This window comes from Leptodactylus fuscus, chromosome 5 (assembly GCF_031893055.1).
Source record: "Leptodactylus fuscus isolate aLepFus1 chromosome 5, aLepFus1.hap2, whole genome shotgun sequence".
NCBI lineage: Eukaryota > Metazoa > Chordata > Amphibia > Anura > Leptodactylidae > Leptodactylus > Leptodactylus fuscus.
In genome coordinates, this window is record NC_134269.1 from 102428835 (window position 1) to 102456433 (window position 27599).

General features: G+C 44.7%; 1 protein-coding gene across 1 annotated transcript in view; it reads right to left on the minus strand.

The window, feature by feature from the left end:
• The window catches only part of LOC142204542 (uncharacterized), a 252351-nt gene that overhangs the window by 209705 nt on the left and 15047 nt on the right, over positions 1–27599 (minus strand). The window contains exons 7-16 of the mRNA XM_075275859.1: positions 25961–26090; positions 23086–23202; positions 22104–22259; positions 21814–21930; positions 21477–21623; positions 20933–21052; positions 19735–19893; positions 18716–18856; positions 18317–18460; positions 17416–17547 (exon numbers count right to left, since the gene is read on the minus strand). Of these exons, the coding sequence (XP_075131960.1) occupies positions 17416–17547; positions 18317–18460; positions 18716–18856; positions 19735–19893; positions 20933–21052; positions 21477–21623; positions 21814–21930; positions 22104–22259; positions 23086–23202; positions 25961–26090 (1363 nt within the window). The remainder of the gene's footprint in view (positions 1–17415; positions 17548–18316; positions 18461–18715; positions 18857–19734; positions 19894–20932; positions 21053–21476; positions 21624–21813; positions 21931–22103; positions 22260–23085; positions 23203–25960; positions 26091–27599) is intronic.

The following is a 27599-nucleotide window of genomic DNA, read 5'->3' on the forward strand; positions in this document are numbered from 1 at the left end:
CCTCTAAACAGCCCAGTTTGGGCAAATTCATGGTGGAGGAAGCCTCTAACCAGCCCAGTTTGGACCAATTAATGGTGGAGGGAGCCTCTAAACAGCCCAGTTTGGGCAAATTCATGGTGGAGGGAGCCTCTAACCAGCCCAGTTTGGACCAATTCATGGTGGAGGGAGCCTCTAACCAGCCCAGTTTGGGCAAATTCATGGTGGAGGGAGCCTCTAAAAAACCCAGCTTGGACCAATTCATGGTGGAGGGAGCCTCTAACCAGCCCAGTTTGGGCAAATTCATGGTGGAGGGAGCCTCTAAAAAACCCAGCTTGGACCAATTCATGGTGGAGGGAGCCTCTAACCAGCCCAGTTTGGGCAAATTCATGGTGGAGGGAGCCTCTAAAAAACCCAGTTTGGACCAATTCATGGTGGAGGGAGCCTCTAAACAGCCCAGTTTGGGCAAATTCATGGTGGAGGGAGCCTCTAACCAGCCCAGTTTGGACCAATTAATGGTGGAGGGAGCCTCTAAACAGCCCAGTTTGGACCAATTAATGGTGGAGGGAGCCTCTAACCAGCCCAGTTTGGACCAATTAATGGTGGAGGGAGCCTCTAACCAGCCCAGTTTGGACCAATTAATGGTGGAGGGAGCCTCTAACCACCCCAGTTTGGACCAATTAATGGTGGAGGGAGCCTCTAACCAGCCCAGTTTGGACCAATTCATGGTGGAGGGAGCCTCTAAAAAACCCAGTTTGGACCAATTCATGGTGGAGGGAGCCTCTAAACAGCCCAGTTTGGGCAAATTCATGGTGGAGGGAGCCTCTAAACAGCCCAGTTTGGGCAAATTCATGGTGGAGGGAGCCTCTAACCAGCCCAGTTTGGACCAATTAATGGTGGAGGGAGCCTCTAACCAGCCCAGTTTGGACCAATTCATGGTGGAGGGAGCCTCTAAACAGCCAAGTTTGGACCAATTCATGGTGGAGGGAGCCTCTAAAAAACCCAGTTTGGACCAATTCATGGTGGAGGGAGCCTCTAACCAGCCCAGTTTGGACCAATTAATGGTGGAGGGAGCCTCTAACAGCCCAGTTTGGACCAATTAATGGTGGAGGGAGCCTCTAACCAGCCCAGTTTGGACCAATTCATGGTGGAGGGAGCCTCTAAACAGCCAAGTTTTGGGAAATTCATGGTGGAGGGAGCCTCTAACCAGCCCAGTTTGGACCAATTCATGGTGGAGGGAGCCTCTAAAAAACCCAGTTTGGACCAATTCATGGTGGAGGGAGCCTCTAAACAGCCCAGTTTGGGCAAATTCATGGTGGAGGGAGCCTCTAACCAGCCCAGTTTGGACCAATTAATGGTGGAGGGAGCCTCTAAACAGCCCAGTTTGGGCAAATTCATGGTGGAGGGAGCCTCTAACCAGCCCAGTTTGGACCAATTCATGGTGGAGGGAGCCTCTAACCAGCCCAGTTTGGACCAATTAATGGTGGAGGGAGACTCTAAAAAACCCAGTTTGGACCAATTCATGGTGGAGGGAGCCTCTAAACAGCCCAGTTTGGGCAAATTCATGGTGGAGGGAGCCTCTAACCAGCCCAGTTTGGACCAATTAATGGTGGAGGGAGCCTCTAAACAGCCCAGTTTGGGCAAATTCATGGTGGAGGGAGCCTCTAACCAGCCCAGTTTGGACCAATTCATGGTGGAGGGAGCCTCTAACCAGCCCAGTTTGGACCAATTAATGGTGGAGGGAGCCTCTAACCAGCCCAGTTTGGACCAATTCATGGTGGAGGGAGCCTCTAAACAGCCCAGTTTGGGCAAATTCATGGTGGAGGGAGCCTCTAAAAAACCCAGTTTGGACCAATTCATGGTGGAGGGAGCCTCTAACCAGCCCAGTTTGGACCAATTAATGGTGGAGGGAGCCTCTAACCAGCCCAGTTTGGACCAATTCATGGTGGAGGGAGCCTCTAACCAGCCCAGTTTGGACCAATTCATGGTGGAGGGAGCCTCTAAACAGCCCAGTTTGGGCAAATTCATGGTGGAGGGAGCCTCTAAAAAACCCAGTTTGGACCAATTCATGGTGGAGGGAGCCTCTAAACAGCCCAGTTTGGGCAAATTCATGGTGGAGGAAGCCTCTAACCAGCCCAGTTTGGACCAATTAATGGTGGAGGGAGCCTCTAAACAGCCCAGTTTGGGCAAATTCATGGTGGAGGGAGCCTCTAACCAGCCCAGTTTGGACCAATTCATGGTGGAGGGAGCCTCTAACCAGCCCAGTTTGGGCAAATTCATGGTGGAGGGGGCCTCTAAAAAACCCAGCTTGGACCAATTCATGGTGGAGGGAGCCTCTAACCAGCCCAGTTTGGGCAAATTCATGGTGGAGGGAGCCTCTAAAAAACCCAGCTTGGACCAATTCATGGTGGAGGGAGCCTCTAAACAGCCAAGTTTGGACCAATTCATGGTGGAGGGAGCCTCTAAAAAACCCAGTTTGGACCAATTCATGGTGGAGGGAGCCTCTAACCAGCCCAGTTTGGACCAATTAATGGTGGAGGGAGCCTCTAACCAGCCCAGTTTGGACCAATTAATGGTGGAGGGAGCCTCTAACCAGCCCAGTTTGGACCAATTCATGGTGGAGGGAGCCTCTAAACAGCCAAGTTTTGGGAAATTCATGGTGGAGGGAGCCTCTAACCAGCCCAGTTTGGACCAATTCATGGTGGAGGGAGCCTCTAAAAAACCCAGTTTGGACCAATTCATGGTGGAGGGAGCCTCTAAACAGCCCAGTTTGGGCAAATTCATGGTGGAGGGAGCCTCTAACCAGCCCAGTTTGGACCAATTAATGGTGGAGGGAGCCTCTAAACAGCCCAGTTTGGGCAAATTCATGGTGGAGGGAGCCTCTAACCAGCCCAGTTTGGACCAATTCATGGTGGAGGGAGCCTCTAACCAGCCCAGTTTGGACCAATTAATGGTGGAGGGAGCCTCTAAAAAACCCAGTTTGGACCAATTCATGGTGGAGGGAGCCTCTAAACAGCCCAGTTTGGGCAAATTCATGGTGGAGGGAGCCTCTAACCAGCCCAGTTTGGACCAATTAATGGTGGAGGGAGCCTCTAAACAGCCCAGTTTGGGCAAATTCATGGTGGAGGGAGCCTCTAACCAGCCCAGTTTGGACCAATTCATGGTGGAGGGAGCCTCTAACCAGCCCAGTTTGGACCAATTAATGGTGGAGGGAGCCTCTAACCAGCCCAGTTTGGACCAATTCATGGTGGAGGGAGCCTCTAAACAGCCCAGTTTGGGCAAATTCATGGTGGAGGGAGCCTCTAAAAAACCCAGTTTGGACCAATTCATGGTGGAGGGAGCCTCTAACCAGCCCAGTTTGGACCAATTAATGGTGGAGGGAGCCTCTAACCAGCCCAGTTTGGACCAATTCATGGTGGAGGGAGCCTCTAACCAGCCCAGTTTGGACCAATTCATGGTGGAGGGAGCCTCTAAACAGCCCAGTTTGGGCAAATTCATGGTGGAGGGAGCCTCTAAAAAACCCAGTTTGGACCAATTCATGGTGGAGGGAGCCTCTAAACAGCCCAGTTTGGGCAAATTCATGGTGGAGGAAGCCTCTAACCAGCCCAGTTTGGACCAATTAATGGTGGAGGGAGCCTCTAAACAGCCCAGTTTGGGCAAATTCATGGTGGAGGGAGCCTCTAACCAGCCCAGTTTGGACCAATTCATGGTGGAGGGAGCCTCTAACCAGCCCAGTTTGGGCAAATTCATGGTGGAGGGAGCCTCTAAAAAACCCAGCTTGGACCAATTCATGGTGGAGGGAGCCTCTAACCAGCCCAGTTTGGGCAAATTCATGGTGGAGGGAGCCTCTAAAAAACCCAGCTTGGACCAATTCATGGTGGAGGGAGCCTCTAACCAGCCCAGTTTGGGCAAATTCATGGTGGAGGGAGCCTCTAAAAAACCCAGTTTGGACCAATTCATGGTGGAGGGAGCCTCTAAACAGCCCAGTTTGGGCAAATTCATGGTGGAGGGAGCCTCTAACCAGCCCAGTTTGGACCAATTAATGGTGGAGGGAGCCTCTAAACAGCCCAGTTTGGACCAATTAATGGTGGAGGGAGTCTCTAACCAGCCCAGTTTGGACCAATTAATGGTGGAGGGAGCCTCTAACCACCCCAGTTTGGACCAATTAATGGTGGAGGGAGCCTCTAACCAGCCCAGTTTGGACCAATTCATGGTGGAGGGAGCCTCTAAAAAACCCAGTTTGGACCAATTCATGGTGGAGGGAGCCTCTAAACAGCCCAGTTTGGGCAAATTCATGGTGGAGGGAGCCTCTAAACAGCCCAGTTTGGGCAAATTCATGGTGGAGGGAGCCTCTAACCAGCCCAGTTTGGACCAATTAATGGTGGAGGGAGCCTCTAACCAGCCCAGTTTGGACCAATTCATGGTGGAGGGAGCCTCTAAACAGCCCAGTTTGGGCAAATTCATGGTGGAAGGAGCCTCTAACCAGCAGAGTTGTGGGAAAGCAGGGTGGAGGGAGCCTCTAACCAGCAGAGTTGGTGGAAATCAGGGTGGAGGGAGCCTCTAACCAGCAGAGTTGGGGGAAATCATGTTGGAGGGAGCCTAGTATTAGCAGAATTGTGCAACGCTTATGGTGGATGAGTATGAGGATGCGGAGGAATTGGAGAGGTTGAGTACAGACATGGAGTTTCATGTTGGGGTGCTTTACACAGGTGGGCACAAAAATGACGGCTCTACCCAGTGGTGGTTCATTTTTATCAAAGTGAGCCGGTCGGCACTCTCAGCTGACAGACGGGTGCGCTTGTCAGTGATGATGCCACCGGCTGCACTGAACACCCTCTCAGATAGGACGCTGGCGGCAGGACAGGACAGCACCTCCAAGGCATATAGGGCAAGTTCAAGCCACAGGTCCAACTTCGACACCCAATACGTGTAGGGCGCAGAGGGGTCGGAGAGGACAGGGCTGTGGTCGGAAAGGTATTCCCGCAACATGCGCCTATACTTCTCACGCCTGGTGACACTAGGACCCTCCGTGGCGGCACTTTGGCGAGGGGGTGCCATCAAGGTGTCCCAGACCTTAGACAGTGTGCCCCTCGTTTGTGTGGACCGGTGAGAACTTGGTTGCCTACTGGAGGAACTGCCCTCCCTGCCGCCAACGTCACATGCTGGAAACATCTCCATCATATTCTGCACCAATTGCCTGTGGCAAGCATTGATGCGATTGGCCCTCCCCTCTACCGGAATAAAAGACGAGATGTTGTTTTTATACCGGGGGTCAAGGATAGCAAAGATCCAGTACTGGTTGTCCTCCATGATTTTGACAATACGCTTGTCGGTTGTAAAGCACCCCAACATGAACTCAGCCATGTCTGCCACAGTGTTAGTTGGCATGACTCCTCTGGCCCCACCGGAAAGTTCAATCTCCATTTCCTCCTCATCCTCCATGTCTACCCATCCGCGCTGCAACAATGGGACGATTCGAAGTTGCCCGGAAGCCTCCTGTATCACCATCACATCATCGGACAACTCTTCTTCCTCCTCCTCCTCCTCCTCCTCCTCCATTAAACGCAGTGAAGCGGACAGATGTGTGGACCTACTCTCCAGCTGTGACGGATCGGATGCTATCCCTAACTCCTCTGTGTGATCTGAGTTATCCCTGATGTCAATCAGGGATTCTCTCAGAACACACAAGAGCGGGATTGTAAGGCTCACCATCGCATCCTCAGAGCTCACCCTCCTTGTGGACTCCTCAAAGACCCGTAGGATGTCACAAAGGTCTCTCATCCATGGCCACTCATGGATGTGAAACTGAGGCAGCTGACTTTGTGGCACCCTAGGGTTTTGTAGCTGGTATTCCATCAAAGGTCTCTGCTGCTCAACCACTCTATTCAACATCTGAAACGTTGAGTTCCAGCGTGTGGGGACGTCGCACAAAAGCCGGTGTTGTGGCACATGCAGGCGTTGCTGGAGAGATTTTAAGCTAGCAGCGGCTACTGTCGACTTGCGAAAGTGGGCTGTCACGGAGCAAAGGTATACGTCTTCCTCCGGATGGTCTTTTGAATCAACAGGGACGCAAGAGGTCGGGAGACAACAGCAATTTATTGTAATCCACAAAGTTAGTAGCCGGCGGCGGTCACATCAACCGTAATAACAATAAGTCCACAGAAGTCACAATCCAATGATAGCTTTGGTTCCTTGGTCCTGTAACTAAATTCTGGCTCTCTGCAGAGCTGTGCACAGGCCGGCTAACACATACTAACTGCTAGCTATATACTATATACTAAACTGTTACACCTATACCTGGGGGTGGGAAGGGCTGAGCCACAGATCCTTCCCCCCTCACCTATGCCAAGGAGAGCAGACTCCCTGTCTACTATGGACAATGCACCATCCAACATCTTCTTGGAGACACTGATCAGATTATCTCCACCCATTGTCCTCACTAGTTAGAGGTATTTGCATACAATGTGCTAACACACTAGACCCCAATCAGCCAACTACACACTGATGTATATAACAGGTTAGAGAATACATTCCACATGAAATATATATTACACATTGCCTATAGTATAGACTCTAACCATCCCGTGACAACCCCTCCCCCTCTCAAAACATGTGCATGACACAATTGGCCTACACAGGTAAATTGGGGAATGCACATCAGTCTCTATAGCTCATATGTCCTCCTGCCGGGATAACCCATCCGCGTTCTGGTGTTGGTTCCCTCGGCGGTACTGAATGGTAAAGTTGTAGGGTTGAAGGGCTGGCATCTGTCAGAAAATCCGGTCGATCCATGTTGGCGTCTCTCTGAGCTTGGCTTCGGGTCACTGCTCCCACAAAGTGGCACTGTAGATTTCCAACATCGTTGCCTAACAGAACATCGGCCGGCAGCCCGCTCATCACACCAATTGTGCATCGTTTTGGTCCATAACCATAGTCGAGTTCCACGGTAGCTTTAGGAATACGTCTTTGAGTACCCCCTGCCAACTTGATAGAAATGCCAGGACCCTCCTCTAGGGCCTCGGGTCGCACAACTCGGGGGTCCGCTACCGTTAGGAAAGCTCCCGAGTCCCGGAATCCAACAACTGTTCGGCCATCCAGTAGGACCTCCTGCAAGTGCTTCCTCTGAAGGTTTGCGGGATGTGTGGCGGAAGGCTGAATCCCATAGACCCCTGGAGGTGGAACAGATGTGTCATTCATGGAGTCATCTGGAAATGGGGCCAAACTTTCTGTCCTAGGAGTGGTTCCCAGGTAGTGAATAGGCCGGGATGCCACGGTGGCCCGTGCCCCCATGTTAACAGGGCAACTAGCTTGCAAATGTCCAGGCCGCCCGCACCCAAAACATCTGCGCTCTAGCATTCTTCCAGTAGGTCGTTGTCTAGGGACAGGGTTGTTCATAGCTGGAGGCCGATGGGCTGGGGCAGGGGTAGAGGGGGAATTGTAATCCTGAGGCCGGGCACGAAAGGTGGGTGGCTGGATGAAGGGTGTCTGGCGGACTGTGGTAGTTTTCCGCTCCTCTGCAAACAACCTCTTCCACTGCGGCTTGATGGTCAGGCCCTCATCTGCAAGGGAAGCAGCTTGCTCCACTGTGGCTGGGTTCCGTTCCAGCACCCACTCACGGATCTCAGCGGGGCACTGGGAAAAGAACTGTTCCTTAAGTATGACTTGGAGGATCTTATCGACTGTGACAGCCTCCTCTCCTTCTAGCCAGCGCTTGCATGCTTGCTTCAACTTGTGGGCGAACATGTGGAAGGAGCTTCCCCCATTGTAAGACAAAGAGCGGAACTGAACTCGGTAGGTCTCTGGAGTGACTGCATAATACTTCTGCACCGCTCTTTTAATGGCCTCATAGTCCCGCTGATCACTAGGGTCCATGGCTCTGAGAGCTTCCGCAGCCCCATCTCGTAGGTGCCCCACCAGATACCGGACCCAATCCTTCTCTGGGACTTCCATCAGGTGGCACTGGTGTTCGAAGTCCTGAAAATATCCATCAACATCCCCAGCCGCTTCCTCAAAGGTCTTGAAGTGTTTATGGGAGACATATGGTGGTTCTCTCACTGTTGGGCTGGGGGTCGACGTTTGATTATAATTCCTCATAGTTATCTCAGCCATTCGCATTTCATGCGCCATTCTTTCCTTTTCATGCGCCATTCTCTGTTCCTCCTTCTCCGTTTCCTGAGCCCTCTGTAATGCTCTACTCCTTTGCTCTGCAGTTGCTCCTAGCCCCAGCACTGCCAATTCCTCCTCATACAAAACAACCCATCTGCTCTTTTGGGTCTGTACCTGCCACTCCTGTATCTCTACTGTCTCCTGGGGGCAGCCCTCCTCATGGTCGCTTTGCAGGGTCATCTCCTCCAGTGCCTCGATCAGTTGCTCTTTCGTTCTTCCCTGGTAACTCAGGTTTAGTTCCCGGGCCCTTACTTGTAGACTTGCCATAGTCCAGTTCCTGTATTCTGAGGTTGTGGCTCCATTAATCGCTGGGCTGCTGTAGTCCATCTCGCTATCCGCTGTTGATCCCACCGCTGCCACCAGTTGTCACGGAGCAAAGGTATACGTCTTCCTCCGGATGGTCTTTTGAATCAACAGGGACGCAAGAGGTCGGGAGACAACAGCAATTTATTGTAATCCACAAAGTTAGTAGCCGGCGGCGGTCACATCAACCGTAATAACAATAAGTCCACAGAAGTCACAATCCAATGATAGCTTTGGTTCCTTGGTCCTGTAACTAAATTCTGGCTCTCTGCAGAGCTGTGCACAGGCCGGCTAACACATACTAACTGCTAGCTATATACTATATACTAAACTGTTACACCTATACCTGGGGGTGGGAAGGGCTGAGCCACAGATCCTTCCCCCCTCACCTATGCCAAGGAGAGCAGACTCCCTGTCTACTATGGACAATGCACCATCCAACATCTTCTTGGAGACACTGATCAGATTATCTCCACCCATTGTCCTCACTAGTTAGAGGTATTTGCATACAATGTGCTAACACACTAGACCCCAATCAGCCAACTACACACTGATGTATATAACAGGTTAGAGAATACATTCCACATGAAATATATATTACACATTGCCTATAGTATAGACTCTAACCATCCCGTGACATGGGCGCACATGCGCCGCACTTTCACCAGTAGCTCTGGAACATTGGGGTAGCTCTTTAGGAAACGTTGCACCACTAGGTTGAAGACGTGGGCCAGGCATGGAACATGTTGGAGTCCGGCAAGCTCCAGAGCTGCTACCAGGTTCCGGCCGTTATCACAAACGACCATGCCTGGGCCCAGGTGCAGCGGCTCAAACCATATTGCCGTCTCATCGAGGAGGGCATCCCTCACCTCGGAGGCAGTGTGCTGTCTGTCCCCCAAGCTGATCAGCTTCAGCACAGCCTGCTGACGTCTACCAACGCCAGTGCTGCAACGTTTCCAACTCGTAGCTGGGGTCAATCTAACAGCGGAGGAGGAGGCGGTGGCGGAGGAGGAGGCGGTGGCGGAGGAGGAGGCGGTGGCGGAGGAGGAGGAGGGGGGTGTTCTTCTCGTGTCCCTGCCAGGAATGTTAGGCGGGGAGACGAGGTACACCGGGCCAGTTTGGGAAGCAGTCCCAGCCTCAACTACATTCACCCAGTGTGCCGTCAGTGAAATGTAGCGTCCCTGTCCGCATGCACTTGTCCACGCGTCGGTGGTCAAGTGGACCTTTGTGCAAAGCGCGGAACTAAGGGCCCGCCTGATGTTGAGTGACACGTGCTGGTGCAAGGCGGGGACGGCACACCGGGAGAAGTAGTGACGGCTAGGGACGGCATAGCGAGGTGCCGCAGTTGCCATCAGGTCCAGGAAGGCGGGAGTTTCAACAAGCCGGAACGCCAACATCTCCTGGGCCAGCAGTTTAGCGATGTTGGCGTTCAAGGCTTGCGCGTGTGGGTGGTTAGCAGTGTATTTCTGCCGCCGCTCCAATGTCTGAGAGATGGTGGGTTGTTGTAAAGAAACGCCTGATGGTGCCTTTGATGGTGCAGGAGAAGGAGATAAGACAGGACCAGGGGAGGATGAGGTAGAAGTCAACAAAGTGGCGGAGGCAGATGAAGTGGTGTCCTGGCTCGTCCTCTGGAGTGCATCGCCAGCACAGTCAGCAGTGGCAGTGGCAGAGGCAGTGGCAGAGGCAGTGGCAGTGGCGTGAACAGCAGGCGGCCTTTGTCCTGCCGTTGCTGCCTGCCACTGATTCCAGTGCTTGGATTCCAAATGACGGCGCATTGAAGTGGTGGACAGGTTGCTCTTCTCAGAGCCCCTAATCAATTTCGAGAGGCAAATTGTGCAGACAACACTATATCTGTCCTCGGCGCATTCCTTGAAAAAACTCCACACCTTCGAGAAACGTGCCCTCGAGGTGGGAGTTTTTCGGGGCTGGGTACGAACTGGAACATCTTGGGAGATTCCGGGTGTGGCCTGGCTTCGCCTAAGCTGCTGACCTCTGCCTCTGCCTCTAGCTACCCTTTTTGGTGCTGCACCTGCCTCAACATCCACACTACTTTCCCCGCTTGACATCCCCCCTGTCCAGGTCGGGTCAGTGTCCTCATCATCCACCACTTCCTCTTCCAACTCCTGTCTCATCTCCTCCTCCCGCACAATGCGCCGGTCAACTGGATGCCCTGACGGCAACTGCGTCACATCATCGTCGATGAGGGTGGGTTGCTGGTCATCCACCACCAAATCGAACGGAGATGGAGGAGACTCTAGTGTTTGAGCATCTGGATACAGATGCTCCTCTGTTAGGTTCGTGGAATCGTGACGTGGAGAGGCAGGTTGAGGGACAATGAAAGGAGCGGAGAACAGCTCTGGGGAGCAGGGACAGTTTGGGTTATTGTTCTGTAAAGCTTCGGAATTTTGGGAGGAAGGAAGACAAGACTGTTGGGTAATAGGAGGAGAGGAGGCAGAGTCTGACTGGCTGCTGGACAATGTGCTGTAAGCGTTCTCTGACAGCCATTGCAAGACCTGTTCCTGGTTCTCGGGCCTACTAAGGTTTGTACCCTGCAGTTTAGTTAATGTGGCAAGCAACCCTGGCACTGTGGAGTGGCGCAATGCTTGCTGCCCCACAGGAGTAGGCACGGGACGCCCTGTGGCTTCACTGCTACCTTGCTCCCCAGAACCATTCCCCCGACCTCGCCCACGGCCTCGTCCACGTCCCTTTCCGGGAGCCTTGCGCATTTTGAATTCCTAGTTAGAAATTGGCACTGTATACCAGTAGTAAAAATTGTGGGTGCACGTAACCCCAATATATTCTTTGAATTCCCAGTCAGACACTGGCACTATATGGCAGTAGCAAGAAATGAGGGTATTTGTATTCCCAATATACTCTTTGAATTCCCAGTCAGACAATGGCACTGTATACCAGTAGTAAAAATTGTGGGTGCACGTAACCCCAATATATTCTTTGAATTCCCAGTCAGAAACTGGCACTATATGGCAGTAGCAAGAAATGAGGGTATTTGTATTCCCAATATACTCTTTGAATTCCCAGTCAGACAATGGCACTGTATACCAGTAGTAAAAATTGTGGGTGCACGTAACCCCAATATATTCTTTGAATTCCCAGTCAGAAACTGGCACTATATGGCAGTAGCAAGAAATGAGGGTATTTGTATTCCCAATATACTCTTTGAATTCCCAGTCAGACAATGGCACTGTATACCAGTAGTAAAAATTGTGGGTGCACGTAACCCCAATATATTCTTTGAATTACCAGTCAGAAACTGGCACTATATGGCAGTAGCAAGAAATGAGGGTATTTATAACCCCAATATATTCTTTGAATTCCCAGTCAGACAATGGCACTGTATACCAGTAGTAAAAATTGTGGGTGCACGTAACCCCAATATATTCTTTGAATTACCAGTCAGAAACTGGCACTATATGGCAGTAGCAAGAAATGAGGGTATTTATAACCCCAATATATTCTTTGAATTCCCAGTCAGACAATGGCACTGTATACCAGTAGTAAAAATTGTGGGTGCACGTAACCCCAATATATTCTTTGAATTACCAGTCAGACACTGGCACTATATGGCAGTAGCAAGAAATGAGGGTATTTGTATTCCCAATATACTCTTTGAATTCCCAGTCAGACAATGGCACTGTATACCAGTAGTAAAAATTGTGGGTGCACGTAACCCCAATATATTCTTTGAATTCCCAGTCAGACAATGGCACTGTATACCAGTAGTAAAAATTGTGGGTGCACGTAACCCCAATATATTCTTTGAATTCCCAGTCAGAAACTGGCACTATATGGCAGTAGCAAGAAATGAGGGTATTTGTATTCCCAATATACTCTTTGAATTCCCAGTCAGACAATGGCACTGTATACCAGTAGTAAAAATTGTGGGTGCACGTAACCCCAATATATTCTTTGAATTCCCAGTCAGAAACTGGCACTATATGGCAGTAGCGAGAAATGAGGGTATTTGTATTCCCAATATACTCTTTGAATTCCCAGTCAGACAATGGCACTGTATACCAGTAGTAAAAATTGTGGGTGCACGTAACCCCAATATATTCTTTGAATTACCAGTCAGAAACTGGCACTATATGGCAGTAGCAAGAAATGAGGGTATTTATAACCCCAATATATTCTTTGAATTCCCAGTCAGACAATGGCACTGTATACCAGTAGTAAAAATTGTGGGTGCACGTAACCCCAATATATTCTTTGAATTACCAGTCAGAAACTGGCACTATATGGCAGTAGCAAGAAATGAGGGTATTTGTATTCCCAATATACTCTTTGAATTCCCAGTCAGACAATGGCACTGTATACCAGTAGTAAAAATTGTGGGTGCACGTAACCCCAATATATTCTTTGAATTACCAGTCAGACACTGGCACTATATGGCAGTAGCAAGAAATGAGGGTATTTGTATTCCCAATATACTCTTTGAATTCCCAGTCAGACAATGGCACTGTATACCAGTAGTAAAAATTGTGGGTGCACGTAACCCCAATATATTCTTTGAATTACCAGTCAGAAACTGGCACTATATGGCAGTAGCAAGAAATGAGGGTATTTATAACCCCAATATATTCTTTGAATTCCCAGTCAGACAATGGCACTGTATACCAGTAGTAAAAATTGTGGGTGCACGTAACCCCAATATATTCTTTGAATTCCCAGTCAGACAATGGCACTGTATACCAGTAGTAAAAATTGTGGGTGCACGTAACCCCAATATATTCTTTGAATTACCAGTCAGAAACTGGCACTATATGGCAGTAGCAAGAAATGAGGGTATTTATAACCCCAATATATTCTTTGAATTCCCAGTCAGACAATGGCACTGTATACCAGTAGTAAAAATTGTGGGTGCACGTAACCCCAATATATTCTTTGAATTACCAGTCAGAAACTGGCACTATATGGCAGTAGCAAGAAATGAGGGTATTTGTATTCCCAATATACTCTTTGAATTCCCAGTCAGACAATGGCACTGTATACCAGTAGTAAAAATTGTGGGTGCACGTAACCCCAATATATTCTTTGAATTCCCAGTCAGAAACTGGCACTATATGGCAGTAGCAAGAAATGAGGGTATTTGTATTCCCAATATACTCTTTGAATTCCCAGTCAGACAATGGCACTGTATACCAGTAGTAAAAATTGTGGGTGCACGTAACCCCAATATATTCTTTGAATTACCAGTCAGAAACTGGCACTATATGGCAGTAGCAAGAAATGAGGGTATTTATAACCCCAATATATTCTTTGAATTCCCAGTCAGACAATGGCACTGTATACCAGTAGTAAAAATTGTGGGTGCACGTAACCCCAATATATTCTTTGAATTACCAGTCAGAAACTGGCACTATATGGCAGTAGCAAGAAATGAGGGTATTTATAACCCCAATATATTCTTTGAATTCCCAGTCAGACAATGGCACTGTATACCAGTAGTAAAAATTGTGGGTGCACGTAACCCCAATATATTCTTTGAATTACCAGTCAGACACTGGCACTATATGGCAGTAGCAAGAAATGAGGGTATTTGTATTCCCAATATACTCTTTGAATTCCCAGTCAGACAATGGCACTGTATACCAGTAGTAAAAATTGTGGGTGCACGTAACCCCAATATATTCTTTGAATTCCCAGTCAGACAATGGCACTGTATACCAGTAGTAAAAATTGTGGGTGCACGTAACCCCAATATATTCTTTGAATTCCCAGTCAGAAACTGGCACTATATGGCAGTAGCAAGAAATGAGGGTATTTGTATTCCCAATATACTCTTTGAATTCCCAGTCAGACAATGGCACTGTATACCAGTAGTAAAAATTGTGGGTGCACGTAACCCCAATATATTCTTTGAATTCCCAGTCAGAAACTGGCACTATATGGCAGTAGCAAGAAATGAGGGTATTTGTATTCCCAATATACTCTTTGAATTCCCAGTCAGACAATGGCACTGTATACCAGTAGTAAAAATTGTGGGTGCACGTAACCCCAATATATTCTTTGAATTACCAGTCAGAAACTGGCACTATATGGCAGTAGCAAGAAATGAGGGTATTTATAACCCCAATATATTCTTTGAATTCCCAGTCAGACAATGGCACTGTATACCAGTAGTAAAAATTGTGGGTGCACGTAACCCCAATATATTCTTTGAATTCCCAGTCAGAAACTGGCACTATATGGCAGTAGCAAGAAATGAGGGTATTTGTATTCCCAATATACTCTTTGAATTCCCAGTCAGACAATGGCACTGTATACCAGTAGTAAAAATTGTGGGTGCACGTAACCCCAATATATTCTTTGAATTACCAGTCAGAAACTGGCACTATATGGCAGTAGCAAGAAATGAGGGTATTTATAACCCCAATATATTCTTTGAATTCCCAGTCAGACAATGGCACTGTATACCAGTAGTAAAAATTGTGGGTGCACGTAACCCCAATATATTCTTTGAATTACCAGTCAGACACTGGCACTATATGGCAGTAGCAAGAAATGAGGGTATTTGTATTCCCAATATACTCTTTGAATTCCCAGTCAGACAATGGCACTGTATACCAGTAGTAAAAATTGTGGGTGCACGTAACCCCAATATATTCTTTGAATTCCCAGTCAGACAATGGCACTATATGGCAGTAGCAAGAAATGAGGGTATTTATAACCCCAATATATTCTTTGAATTCCCAGTCAGACAATGGCACTGTATACCAGTAGTAAAAATTGTGGGTGCACGTAACCCCAATATATTCTTTGAATTACCAGTCAGAAACTGGCACTATATGGCAGTAGCAAGAAATGAGGGTATTTATAACCCCAATATATTCTTTGAATTCCCAGTCAGACAATGGCACTGTATACCAGTAGTAAAAATTGTGGGTGCACGTAACCCCAATATATTCTTTGAATTACCAGTCAGAAACTGGCACTATATGGCAGTAGCAAGAAATGAGGGTATTTATAACCCCAATATATTCTTTGAATTCCCAGTCAGACAATGGCACTGTATACCAGTAGTAAAAATTGTGGGTGCACGTAACCCCAATATATTCTTTGAATTCCCAGTCAGACACTGGCACTATATGGCAGTAGCAAGAAATGAGGGTATTTGTATTCCCAATATATTCTTTGAATTCCCAGTCAGACAATGGCACTGTATACCAGTAGTAAAAATTGTGGGTGCACGTAACCCCAATATATTCTTTGAATTCCCAGTCAGACACTGGCACTATATGGCAGTAGCAAGAAATGAGGGTATTTGTATTCCCAATATATTCTTTGAATTCCCAGTCAGACAATGGCACTGTATACCAGTAGTAAAAATTGTGGGTGTATATAGCCCCAATTCTATTGCTAGGGGACTTGCAGGGTATTTCTGGGGTGAAGGTGGGGGGGCACACCGTTGGAACGGGTATCGGGGTATATATCGGGTATACGGGAATACACTGACAGTGTATTCCATTCAGGATCCTGGGAAAGCTGGGTTGCGGCGATTGAGCCCGTCAGTGCCACGTTACACTGACAAGCTTCTCCCTGGAATTTAGCTCTTATAAGAGCTGTTGGTTGTCTTCTCCTTCCTATCCTAGCCTGTCCCTGCCTACCCAGAATCTAACCCCTAGCTAACTGGACGGAAACCTCCGTCCCCGGTGAATTGCAAGCTCAGAATGACGCGAAGCTGGGCGTCGCTGTTCTTTTAAATTAGAGGTCACATGTTTTCGGCAGCCAATGGGTTTTGCCTACTTTTTTCAACGTCACCGGTGTCGTAGTTCCTGTCCCACCTACCCTGCGCTGTTATTGGAGCAAAAAAGGCGCCAGGGAAGGTGGGAGGGGAATCGAGTAATGGCGCACTTTACCACGCGGTGTTCGATTCGATTCGAACATGCCGAACAGCCTAATATCCGATCGAACATGAGTTCGATAGAACACTGTTCGCTCATCTCTAGTGCCCATACTTTTGCACCGGTCAAATTTTGGTTTAATGCATATTGCACATTTTCTGTTAGTACAATAAACCTCATTTCAATCCTGAAATATTACTGTGTCCATCAGTTATTAGATATATCAAACTGAAATGGCTGCTGCAAACACCAAAATATTTAGAACTAAAAATGATTAAAATTAATAGGGGTGCCCAAACTTTTTCATAGGACTGTATATAAAATCAGGTTCTGATAAAATGTATGTCAATCTTGGATCCCTAATAAAAGTTAACTACAATAATTTTATCAAATCTGAAAAAAAAAATAAAAATACTAGCACTAGATTTACATTTTCTCTTTCTGATATTGTTCAATCTTCTGTAATTTAAGTTTATATTTTTTACATTTTAAACCTAACATATACACAACTTTTTTTTTACATGTATACTCTCGCAAAAAGACACACTAACCAGTGTTAAGAGTAGCTAAAATATTTAGCTACATTATATATTACACAGATCTCCACAGTACTTCTCAAATGGTATTGCAATATACAACAAATAATTTACTATACATTTGTTTCTAAAAATTATTTTGGTAAATGCTCAGTATTGGGCTGGATTTTTGGTAATGACAGGTAGGTTTGGTAGTGGGATCTGTCATTCCACCCCCCTCCAGTCCACACTTTGGGGATGTTCTGGCAGCGACTCAGCTGCAGAGAGTCTCCTCGTCAAGGAGGCTTAAGAAGTTGCTCCAACAGCAACAATCTTATGTTATTCCATATGTAAAAGATAAAAAGCAAACAGAAAGAAAAGATGTATTGACTAATGGGAATAAACCTTAAGAGATGATTAACCTTTGGGAATGCTTCAGTTAAAGTACAAAGTAATAGTATACAAGGAATAATATATTAGTTACGGTAATTAACCGTAGTGATACTGCTAAAATTACTTTTGTACTTAATACAGAAAGTATATATAGTATAATATAATAGTATATTTGTAGGGCAAATGTATAAAATTTTTACCATCAAATGGAACCCATGAAATTTTGTAATGAGTTATTCCAGGTGTTTTTTTCCAGGATAGTTTGAGGGTATTGACTCCTGTATCAATAATCTGCAAGTCTTTAACAGGAAGAAGTTGGATAGGATTGGAGTCTGAAAGTAAAAATAAATAATGAAATGTCAGAAGCACTGCCAAAACTCTCCAATTTAGCCCCTTTGCAGACACCAATAATCTTAAATCTCAAAGGGGCTCTATCATAGGGAAAACTCATTTTTAACTAAACATATACTTGCATAGCCTTTATATTCCACACATACCTTTTGTATGTTTATCCCCTCAGTGGTTTTTGAATGAGCCCACTTTTATTCATATGTTAATTAGTCAGCAACGAGCACCGGAAGTCTCAGTGAGCACTGTCTACTATGTGTGTGTGAGAGCAGGGAGGCTGCTGCTGCTGATACCTCATCAGCCTTCCCTCTCTCACACATACATAGCAGACAGTGCTCACTGAGACTTCTGGGGTGCACGCTGGAGGCTGATTAGCATATAAATAAAAGCAGGCACATTCAAAAACCAGACGAAAGAAGAAATAAACGGGGGGCACTCACCCAAGTCTCAAGTGTCTTTGTTTCAAAACAGTCCTTTATTCAGTACTTGTATAACAACATTCAGGGAGAGAGAAATGACATGGAGGCAAAAGCAACAGCCGTTTCACAGGCTTTCTCAAGCCTAACATGTGTCAAAACTAAATGAACAAACAGCTGGTGTTAGGGGATTAACATACAAAAGGTATGTGTGGAATAGTATGTGCTTAGTTAAAAACGACTTTTCCCAATGTTAAGTTAACATAAGAGTAGAACTACACCTTAAAACATAGGCTATAGAATAATTCTGTAGTCTTTTAGCACATCTGGGACTTACCTGTGCTTTGAATCAGAGTAGCTGGTGGACCTTCAGTGTTGCTGTAAACTGCCTGTACATTCACAATGTATCGCGTGTTTGACTGTAAATTTGTAATATGGTATGACCGAACATTGGGAGCCAGGTACTGACTTTTAGGTGTGTCTGTTATGATAATAAAAAGGTTTCTTATATAAATGAATTTCCTAAACATATTTTATGATTTCATAATTTATAAAGGGCATTGTTTACATCATACTAAACCTGAGAAGTAAATAGACATTAATAACAATAATATAATTTATTATATCAACTCTTTTATGAACCACAATAATAGAATAATAGAAGTAACAAATCACTAACCTTTTACAGAATAACACATACAGACCGATTATGAGCATAATAATATTCAGTTTGTACTTATTAAAGCAAAGTAACCTGATGTTGCTGGGTTCCATGACACTTTATATTCAGTAGCTCCACTGGTGGAACTCCAGGCCAGAGAAATGGAAGTGCTGGTGTATCCAGTTACCTTGAAGTTAGACACATATCCAAGAGGTGCTGCACAATATCAACATTTAATACTGTTAATACCATGAAGGTTGTAGTTGTAATTATATTACTTGTATCCACAGTACAACAAGACCACTTTATCATTTATAATGAAGAGTCATTATGCAGTGGTGTAAATGCCAACATAGCAACCATTACAGCTGATACAGGGTACGTGACCTTGGTGTGCCCAGTGGGCTCCTGCTGCTTTCTAATAGACTGTTACCTGCTGGAGTAATTCCAGCAGGTAACGAGTCCTATTTACTTACCGTTCCTGCTCATGGCCACCTTCGCATCCCCTTCTGCCCTCCTGGGAGCCATGTGTAATCCCAGCAACGTGATATGGAACGTATGGGGCCCCCTAGAGGGCAAAAGGGGAATCAACTGTGAGCAGGAGTGGGTATCGGTAAGTAAGGCAGCGAGCCGGCGGCAAAACTATTTGTTTAGGCGAACCACAACAAGTACTGCTATTTTTACACTCGAGGGTCTGTGAGCATACATAGAAACTAGTATTACTTATCTCTTCTGGGTTCGGGCAAGGGTTGGTGTACTCCAAGTATTTCAGGTTCTGCTGAACCCAAATTTTTTCTAATATGGAGGGTCACTATATGGCATGATACTGTGTGCAGGGGCTGCTATGAGACATTATACTGTGTGGGATGCTATGGGACATTACATTGTGTGCAGGGGCTGCTATAGAACATTATACTGTGAAGAGGGGCCACTATGGGATATTATACTGTCTGCAGGCAACTTTGAGACATTATAGTCTGTGTAAATGGGGCATTATACTGTGTGGGGGACAGGAAAGGAAGCGCTATGCCATGGGGGCCTCAGGTCAAAAGTTTGCTAGTAAAGTAGTATAAAATAATCCATTCAATACTTACAGGTTCGGACAGTTGTAGAGATTCCTGGTCCCACCGCTGAACCAAAGAGCACATATAAAGAAATCACATATTCTGTGTTATGTACCAAGTTTTTCAGCTCAAAAGAAGTCAGTGTATTATTCAGTGCAAGCTGTCGGGGGCGATCTCTGCCTATAAATTCTTTAAGGTAAAAGGAAAATTTGAAAAAAAATATGTACGGTAGATTATACATAAATACAGTTCTTGAACATTGTATGAATGCTGCTATACCTATAATTATAAGGGGCAATATAAATAAAGTTGCATCAACAGTATCAACCAGAGTTTTTCTGAGCAATTCATATTGCAAGCACTTCAGTTCTTTTATTCTGCACGTCTTTTGGTCACATGGCCATGCTACAGCTACAGGCCACAAGAAAATGGCCACTACTTACTGTGCAAGCGGCTATTTTTCTTGTGGCCACGGGCATGTGCAGTCGGCTCTGCCGGAGGCCTAGAAGTTTGACCACCCGTGCCGGAAGAAGACGCGTGAAGAGTCCGTTCGTAAAGAAGATGGAGGCGACGCTGGAGAGTTCTCTTGCAGCATTGGGGACGCCCCCAGTGCTGTTTGAGTGCTTGGGCCCGCCCCAGTGCTGCGAGAGAACTCATTTGCATACTGAGAAAAAACAGGATTTATACAGAATGGCGGCGCGGAGAAGACATCTAAAGGTAGGAGAAGAATAGCGAAAATAGAATAGAGAAAAAATTGTGTTTTAATGATAGGATCCCTTTAAAGTGAATGAGACTGAACTACAGCATGGCCAAGTGACCCACGGACATGATGTCACTTCCTGAAAAACAGATATGAGCCATGTTTTCTAATCCTGCACAACCCCTATAATACACTTTGTAATATACTTAATTAACAAATTTTGCCTCCTTTCATTGAAATCCTGCATTTCTTTATTTTTTCCCTGGTTTCCCTATTGACACCAGCTCCTGTCTCTCACATTCATTTGAAATATGAGAATTTCCTCAAATTGTGTGCATTTCGAATACTAGACATGCACTCCCCTCATAGTTTTTAGGTGTGTGAGTGGACACATTATCAGTATTTTGCACCAATGCAGCCTCCATCATTGTCTGCACCCTGTAATGAACCATTTCTTCATCTAACATCAGGTACATATAGTCTCTCTTTCAGTGATATCACCTGTATATGTATACAAATTGTTCTTACCTGGAGTTGGGCCCCATGCCAGTCTATATCCTGAAGCACCTTGCACTGCATTCCAAGATATCAATGCTGTAGTGATGGTCACTGCACTTGCTTTCAGACTCTGCACAGAGCTTGAAGCCACTAAAATATTATGGTAAGTAAAGATAATGTATCATATTTTATTATTTATTATATTAAAGAGGAACTTTCACCACATCTGCCAATAAACAGTGAAGTAAGTTTTTGTGCCTGATATGCTACTGTCAGGTGGGTGGTCTCAGGCCCAAAGTGGCAAGTAGGATAGCGCCAGGGTTCTCATTCATACCTCCTTGTCTAGTCTTGCTCAAGACCACCCACTTCATAGCAGAGAGTCTAATTAGGCACCAAAATTAACTGCACTGATTGCTCAGTAACAGTGGGGGCTAGGTAAAAAATTCTCTATGCATCAATGGAGTGTCACTTAATAAAGAATGCAAAGAACTGAAGTTGATGGAGTCGGTGAAAGATCCTCTTTAATCCTTAAAACATAAACTGTTCATAACACTTTAAGTAAAGTTATACTCACAGGTTGTAGCTTTTGCAGTAACTATAGGGGCCTCTATGTCTACAAAAATTGGATTGATAGTTACTGTATATTCAGTGTCAGGGCGCAGTCCTTGAATTAGGTACTGAGAGTAGCTGTCTGCCAGGTTGACATTTTGATCAAATCCTTCTGCATTATAAAAATACATTTAGAAATTCTGTTATAGGTTTGTTTTACAAAGTAAACTTCATGCTATATAAAATCTGTATGTGGTGGTCAGAATCCCAAAACCCACAACAACACTATCCAAAATCTAACTGATTTTCTACCCACTTACAAAACAATTGAAATCCAAAAAGAATTAGTACAATGATTTTACCTGCAGATGACCAAGTAAGTCGATAGCCTGTGGCTCCTCGAACTGAAGTCCAGTGTGCTCGAATAGTTCCAGTTGTGATATTCTGTAAAGTCAAACTTCTGACAGAAAGTAACTTCACTATAAAATATAAACAAAAATAAACCATTAGTGAACCTCGAAATGATGTAAAGTGAAACATTTTAACTGATTTTAATTCAGAAACATTTACATTTCTACTATAATCAAATATATCTTCTTACCTAATAGACTATGTTTAAGTACCATAAAAACAGTAATAAGAGTTTGCTTACATGTACGGCCCACTGCTGACACTGGTTGGCTAGGTCCTTCAGGGTATACGGCATAGATACTGACAGTGTATTCTTTTTCTTCCTCTAGATTATCAATAGTGTGTGATGAGACGTCTCCATTTAAAATTTGTTCATAGGTAAATCCAGGCCTGTTAGCTAATAAAGTAGACAATGTTAATTCCATAGAGGTAAAGTACTGATCCCGTGGTTTGTTCACTTTAAGGAATTATGCACTTACTTGCATTAAGGGTCTGTGTTGTACAAAGCTATCACTGGGGCCCCTCTGTATCCCTCTGGTTTGCCCCCCATCTGCATTAAGTTCATCTTAATTAGAGATTAATATGGTTGAACTACAATCCCTATTAATTTATTTAGAAGGGAAGAGTGTAGACTGTAGTGTATGCTAGGCTTAATATGGCTAATATGCCTTTAAATTATTGGAGGGAACTCACCCAAATAGAGGTGAGTCATTTTTGTTGAGGGTCCCATCTAAAAGAAATCGTGTAAGCAGATGGGCTTATACAGTTTGATCAAAATGTTACTAAGAACCTTATTTTCATCTATTGGCAGCAATGCTATTGGTGTTAGCAGCATGCTATCGTAACTTTTATGTTCATATATCTATTGCTGCCATGAAAATGGGCACATGCATTGCTTGTTCACATTGTTTGGCACTGGTGACCACTTCTGAGTGTTTCTTGTATAGTCATTTATAAAAACATAGAGTGAAAATAGATTTAGTTCATCCTATAGTTTGACGTTTTCTGGAATGCTTCCCTAACTCTGTTTATAGGTTTCTTATCTAAAGTAGTATTTTTTAATAAGACAGGTTTGTAAGACAGAGAGGTTTTCCTTATTTCTCAGCAGCTACCTATTCAGTATAGATGGTATATAGTATATTCAGCCCTAAATCAATCATATTTGCATAAATACTTATTAAGGTATTTTTTCAGTAAAGGAAATAATATATTGCATTACTTACATCTTGGAATATAAATTTTGTAGCCATCAAGTTTCCCCAAAGGAGGGGTCCATGCGACCTTCAAGCCAAAAAGTCTCTCTTCTATTACCCGGAAATTAGTTACAGGAGGCACCGAAGCTTTAAATATGAGACAAATAGACATCTATGTTTTTATCTATACACCTGAACAAAACTGAAGATAACTGTTGTCATTGAATTTAATAGCTTAAGTTAAATATTCGCAGCAAAAAGCTGAGATTTCAAAAGCTGTGGTGTTTTTGTAAATCGTAACATGTCGATTATACCTGCAGAAACCCTGGTGCTTTCCCTTTCAGTTTTCAGTACAATAGGGACAGAAATTCCCTAGAGGAAAACTGTGTACTTTCTGTGAAAAGCACTGCAGGAAAAAATTATTCTGTGGTCTTTTCTGTAGCGTTTTTTGCTGCAGCTCACTAGTCTAAGGGACAGTTCACACGTGAACTGCCCGCGCGGGTTTTGACACCGAGAGAGACGCAGTGAGCCGCGTCTCTCTCTTGTCAAAACCCACCTGCCGCGACCATCGCGGTCGCGGCTTTCCCCTCCGCTGTCGGCTCAAATGAATGAGCCGACATAGGAGGGAGCTGCCGGGGGCAGAAGCCGCGCGGCTTCCGCCTGAAGAAAGGGCATGTCCTTTCTTTTCTCCGCTAGCGGCAGCCCGCCGCTAGCGGAAAAAAAAGAGCCCGGTGGTCTACATAGACCACCATTGTAAAGGGGCGAATTTTGAAGCAAAATCCGCTGTCAAAATCTGCCCCTTTGCCTACGTGTGAACTAGCCCTAAGGCTGAGTTCACAGAGTTTTTTGGTCAGGAATTTGGTCAGGAATCTGCCTCAAAATCCTGACCAAAAAAACGCCTCACCATACAGTCCTATGTAATCTTGCCTATTGCCCAATTTGAAAAATTTGTTTATACAGATAGCTGACACACTGGTTAAAAAAAAGGTGAAGAAAGGAATACTTTGCAGGAGATGCGCCTTGAAGTACACAATAGACTCCCCCTCTGCTAGTTTATTTCCCAGTTGTGCTTGAGACGACATGTGAGAAAACAGCAGAAGGGCTGAGCTAATGCCCACTGTACGGTCTTCTATTATGAGCGCTGCAAGCCTACAACATGTGATAAAAGTCCTCTGTATAACCCTTCACCTCCTGTTTTCTTTTCAACTTCTCCTGACCTCTCCTTATCATGGATTTGTGTTAATTATAGCCATGCTGGCAAGTCAGAACATTTAACCCTTACCATGTCTCTGCACTAAAAGTTTTTTTCAAGTAGGCAGACAAATGGTTAAATCTCCTGACTTGACAGTGTGGCTGTAATAACACAAGCCAGTAATAAGGAGAAACCAGCAGCAGTAAGGAGAGAATATACCATGCTAAAAAGGTTACGTACAATATCGCAAATTTTGTGCAAGCCTACATATGAGGGTGTTTATATTACATTTGTGATCTGCACAAGTTCAAAAAGCATCCCCTTTACATCTGTTTGGCCGATATGTGTCAATACACTACAAATTGAGGTTGGAATTATTGGCAGTGGTTATTTAACTATACACAGTTATACAGCAGAGCTTTCAAAGCCATCGGGGTACTTAACCAGCCATTGATGCAGCTGTATGAATATGTGGATTGAAATCCACTGTCCTTGTATTTGTGGTATCTGCAATACATAATAAGAAGTAGCCGTCTCATACAGCATATTGTATTGGAGTCTTATAAAGCCATGATGTTCATTGGAGCTGATTACAATAGAGGGCAGCATACAGAGGCAGTGTTTCCCTATTTACATCCTGGGAAACATATTTGCATATTCTTCCCATAATCCCCCACAGTGGGCGAAAATGGCTTTATAAGACTCCACACACCTACATGTTGGTCTCTCCCTAAGGAATGACAATATCCCCATAATCTGGTCTAGAAGTCTCTCACTTCTGCTAAGTCAGTTCTCCCTAGACTGTGCTGATGAGATCCAATGAGATCAAAACAGCCGTCCACAGTTGGGATGATACTGACTTGGCAAAATCCCGCATAATTGCAATTAAAGGCTTGTTGGAAAGTCGGGCATGATATTCAAGGGAGCTGCTTCCAATAGAGGGCAGCATACAGGCGCAGTGTTTCCCTATTTACATCCTGGGTAACATATTTGCATATTCTTCATATATAGACTAGAACCTTTATTCATTTGCCTGAAGCAGTTTCCAAAGCTAAGAAATTAAAAAACAAACAAACAAAAAACCTCTGTGAATTCCATGTGTGTTGGGCTAGGACTTGGCTCTTGTCGACTGAACACGTTTCACTGTGTCGGCCTAAAACTCCTTCACCAATGTAATTTAATGGATCATATTAATATACATATTGCAATAATCCAATAGGTGTCAGCTGTTTTTCAGTCCATGAGAACACTAAGGAGACATTATACTTTGTGGGGGAACTAGGGGGGCCAGTATAAGGACATTAATATGTGGGGCCACTAAGTAGGTATTATAATATGTAAGGGTACTAAGGGGGCTTCATACTCTGTGGGGGAATAAGGGGCATTATAAACTTTTTTTGCTCTGTTTCATCTTATTTTTTTTAAAGTCTTTTGCTTGGGGGTCCCCTGACATAATTTTGCTTGTGGCGCCAAAGATGCTACATCCACTCTTGTGTATCACATCTCATGGAAATGGAGAACCCCCTTTAATCAGCTGATTGGTGGATTATGGCTATGACATCATAGATGTAATTATTTTTAAAAAAAACTGAAATACTTCCTATAATCATTTGCTATTTTTTTTAAAAAAATTTCGTAATAGGAATATAATGGTTAATATATCTTACAGGGTATCACCATATTTGTACAGAAAATCAAACCTTAAACACATACTTGTCTTTCCTCTAACTGTAGCTGGATCTCCAATCACATTCGGATATGTGGCCAGAACAGTGAATAAATATTCAGTAGAAGGCTTCAGATCTTTAATAAATACTGTGTGTTTGTTACTGTCCAATGTAATCTAATAATAATAAAAAAAAGCAAGCGAAAAATTGTATTAGACCACCATAGATGCAAACAATAGCATATAGATAGATATAGATGGAAAGAGATATATATAAAAAGAGTTAAATATTGCCATGAAGTCTTACTGTTTCTTATGTATGCAAGGTGCTGAGATAATCTTGGATATGGGTCTACATCAGAATATAGGCCCCATACATCCATACATACCAACATCTAAATATTAATGATGGGTCATACCTAAGTCGAATCCCTGTTGAGTCATACGCAAGTCTACTAAAATGTTAGATCTGACAACTGACTAGCACACTTGCCAACAATTAAGACAGCTCCAGAAATAAGACCGCAAAACAGCATGGCTTATGCTAATATGCATAAATTGTGGGTATTTCTTTGGGTGATTGATTACAGTATTGTAGGCAGCAGTCGGCTTTGCCCTAGGTCCGAGGCCTAGAAGTTTGAAGCCAAAATCCTGGAAGAAGATGTGTCAAGACCGCGTTCCTGAAGAAGATGGAGGTGGCGCTGGAGAGTTCTCTTGCAGCATTGGGGATACCCCCAGTGCTGTTTGAGCGTTGGGGCCCGCCCCCAGTGCTGCGAAAAAATTCATTTGCATACTGGCAAAAAACGGGATTTTAACCGAACGGCGGCCTGGATAAGACATCTAAAGGTAGGAGAAGAATAGCCTTTTCTAAGGCTATTCCTACGTGATAGGCAGAAAAAAATTGAGTTTAAATGATAGGATCCCATTAAATCTTATTCACATACTGCAGATTTGTTCAGTATTCTGCATCAGGCAAACCAAAACCAGGGGTGGATCCTGAAGGCAGGGGAAATACAATGGAAGGATACAGTGTTTTAGGCAGATATGTAAAAAGTAAGAATGCTTTCAAAAACAGAAGTGTTAATAATTCTTCTAGGTACACTTGCACACACTTTTGAAGGAACTCAGACGGGAGATTGTTCCACAACTCTTGGATAACTAACCACATATCTTCTAAGGATGTAGGTTTTCTGAAATCCTTCTGACTCTTCATGTTATCTCAGATAGACTCAATGATGGTCCATATTATCACTTCCAAGACTACTTCTCCAAAGGGTGGTCACTCCATATATTGATTTGATTTAGATTTATCTTTTGTTCATTCACTTCATTGTATTGATTGACAGAAATAAACTATTAACACTAGCATTCTTCACACTTGCCTGAAATGTTTCCCCACTACTGTATACCCTTCTTTGCTTCTATTCCTAATTTTGACTTAAAGGGGTTGGCCACAATTTTTATGGGCTATCCTTGAAGGCCTAGAAATAAAGTCAATGGGCACTGAGTCAGCCACTATATAGCACATGAGCCAACTGCTTCTATGCTGTGCATTGTATGAATATCGGAAGTGGCTATGAACATCCAAACTGGCTGTCAGACCACTATAATTATGGCCTATCTTAAGGATAAAAAATCCAAGCCAACACCTTTAATATAACTGTTGCGATATACTGAACAAATCTG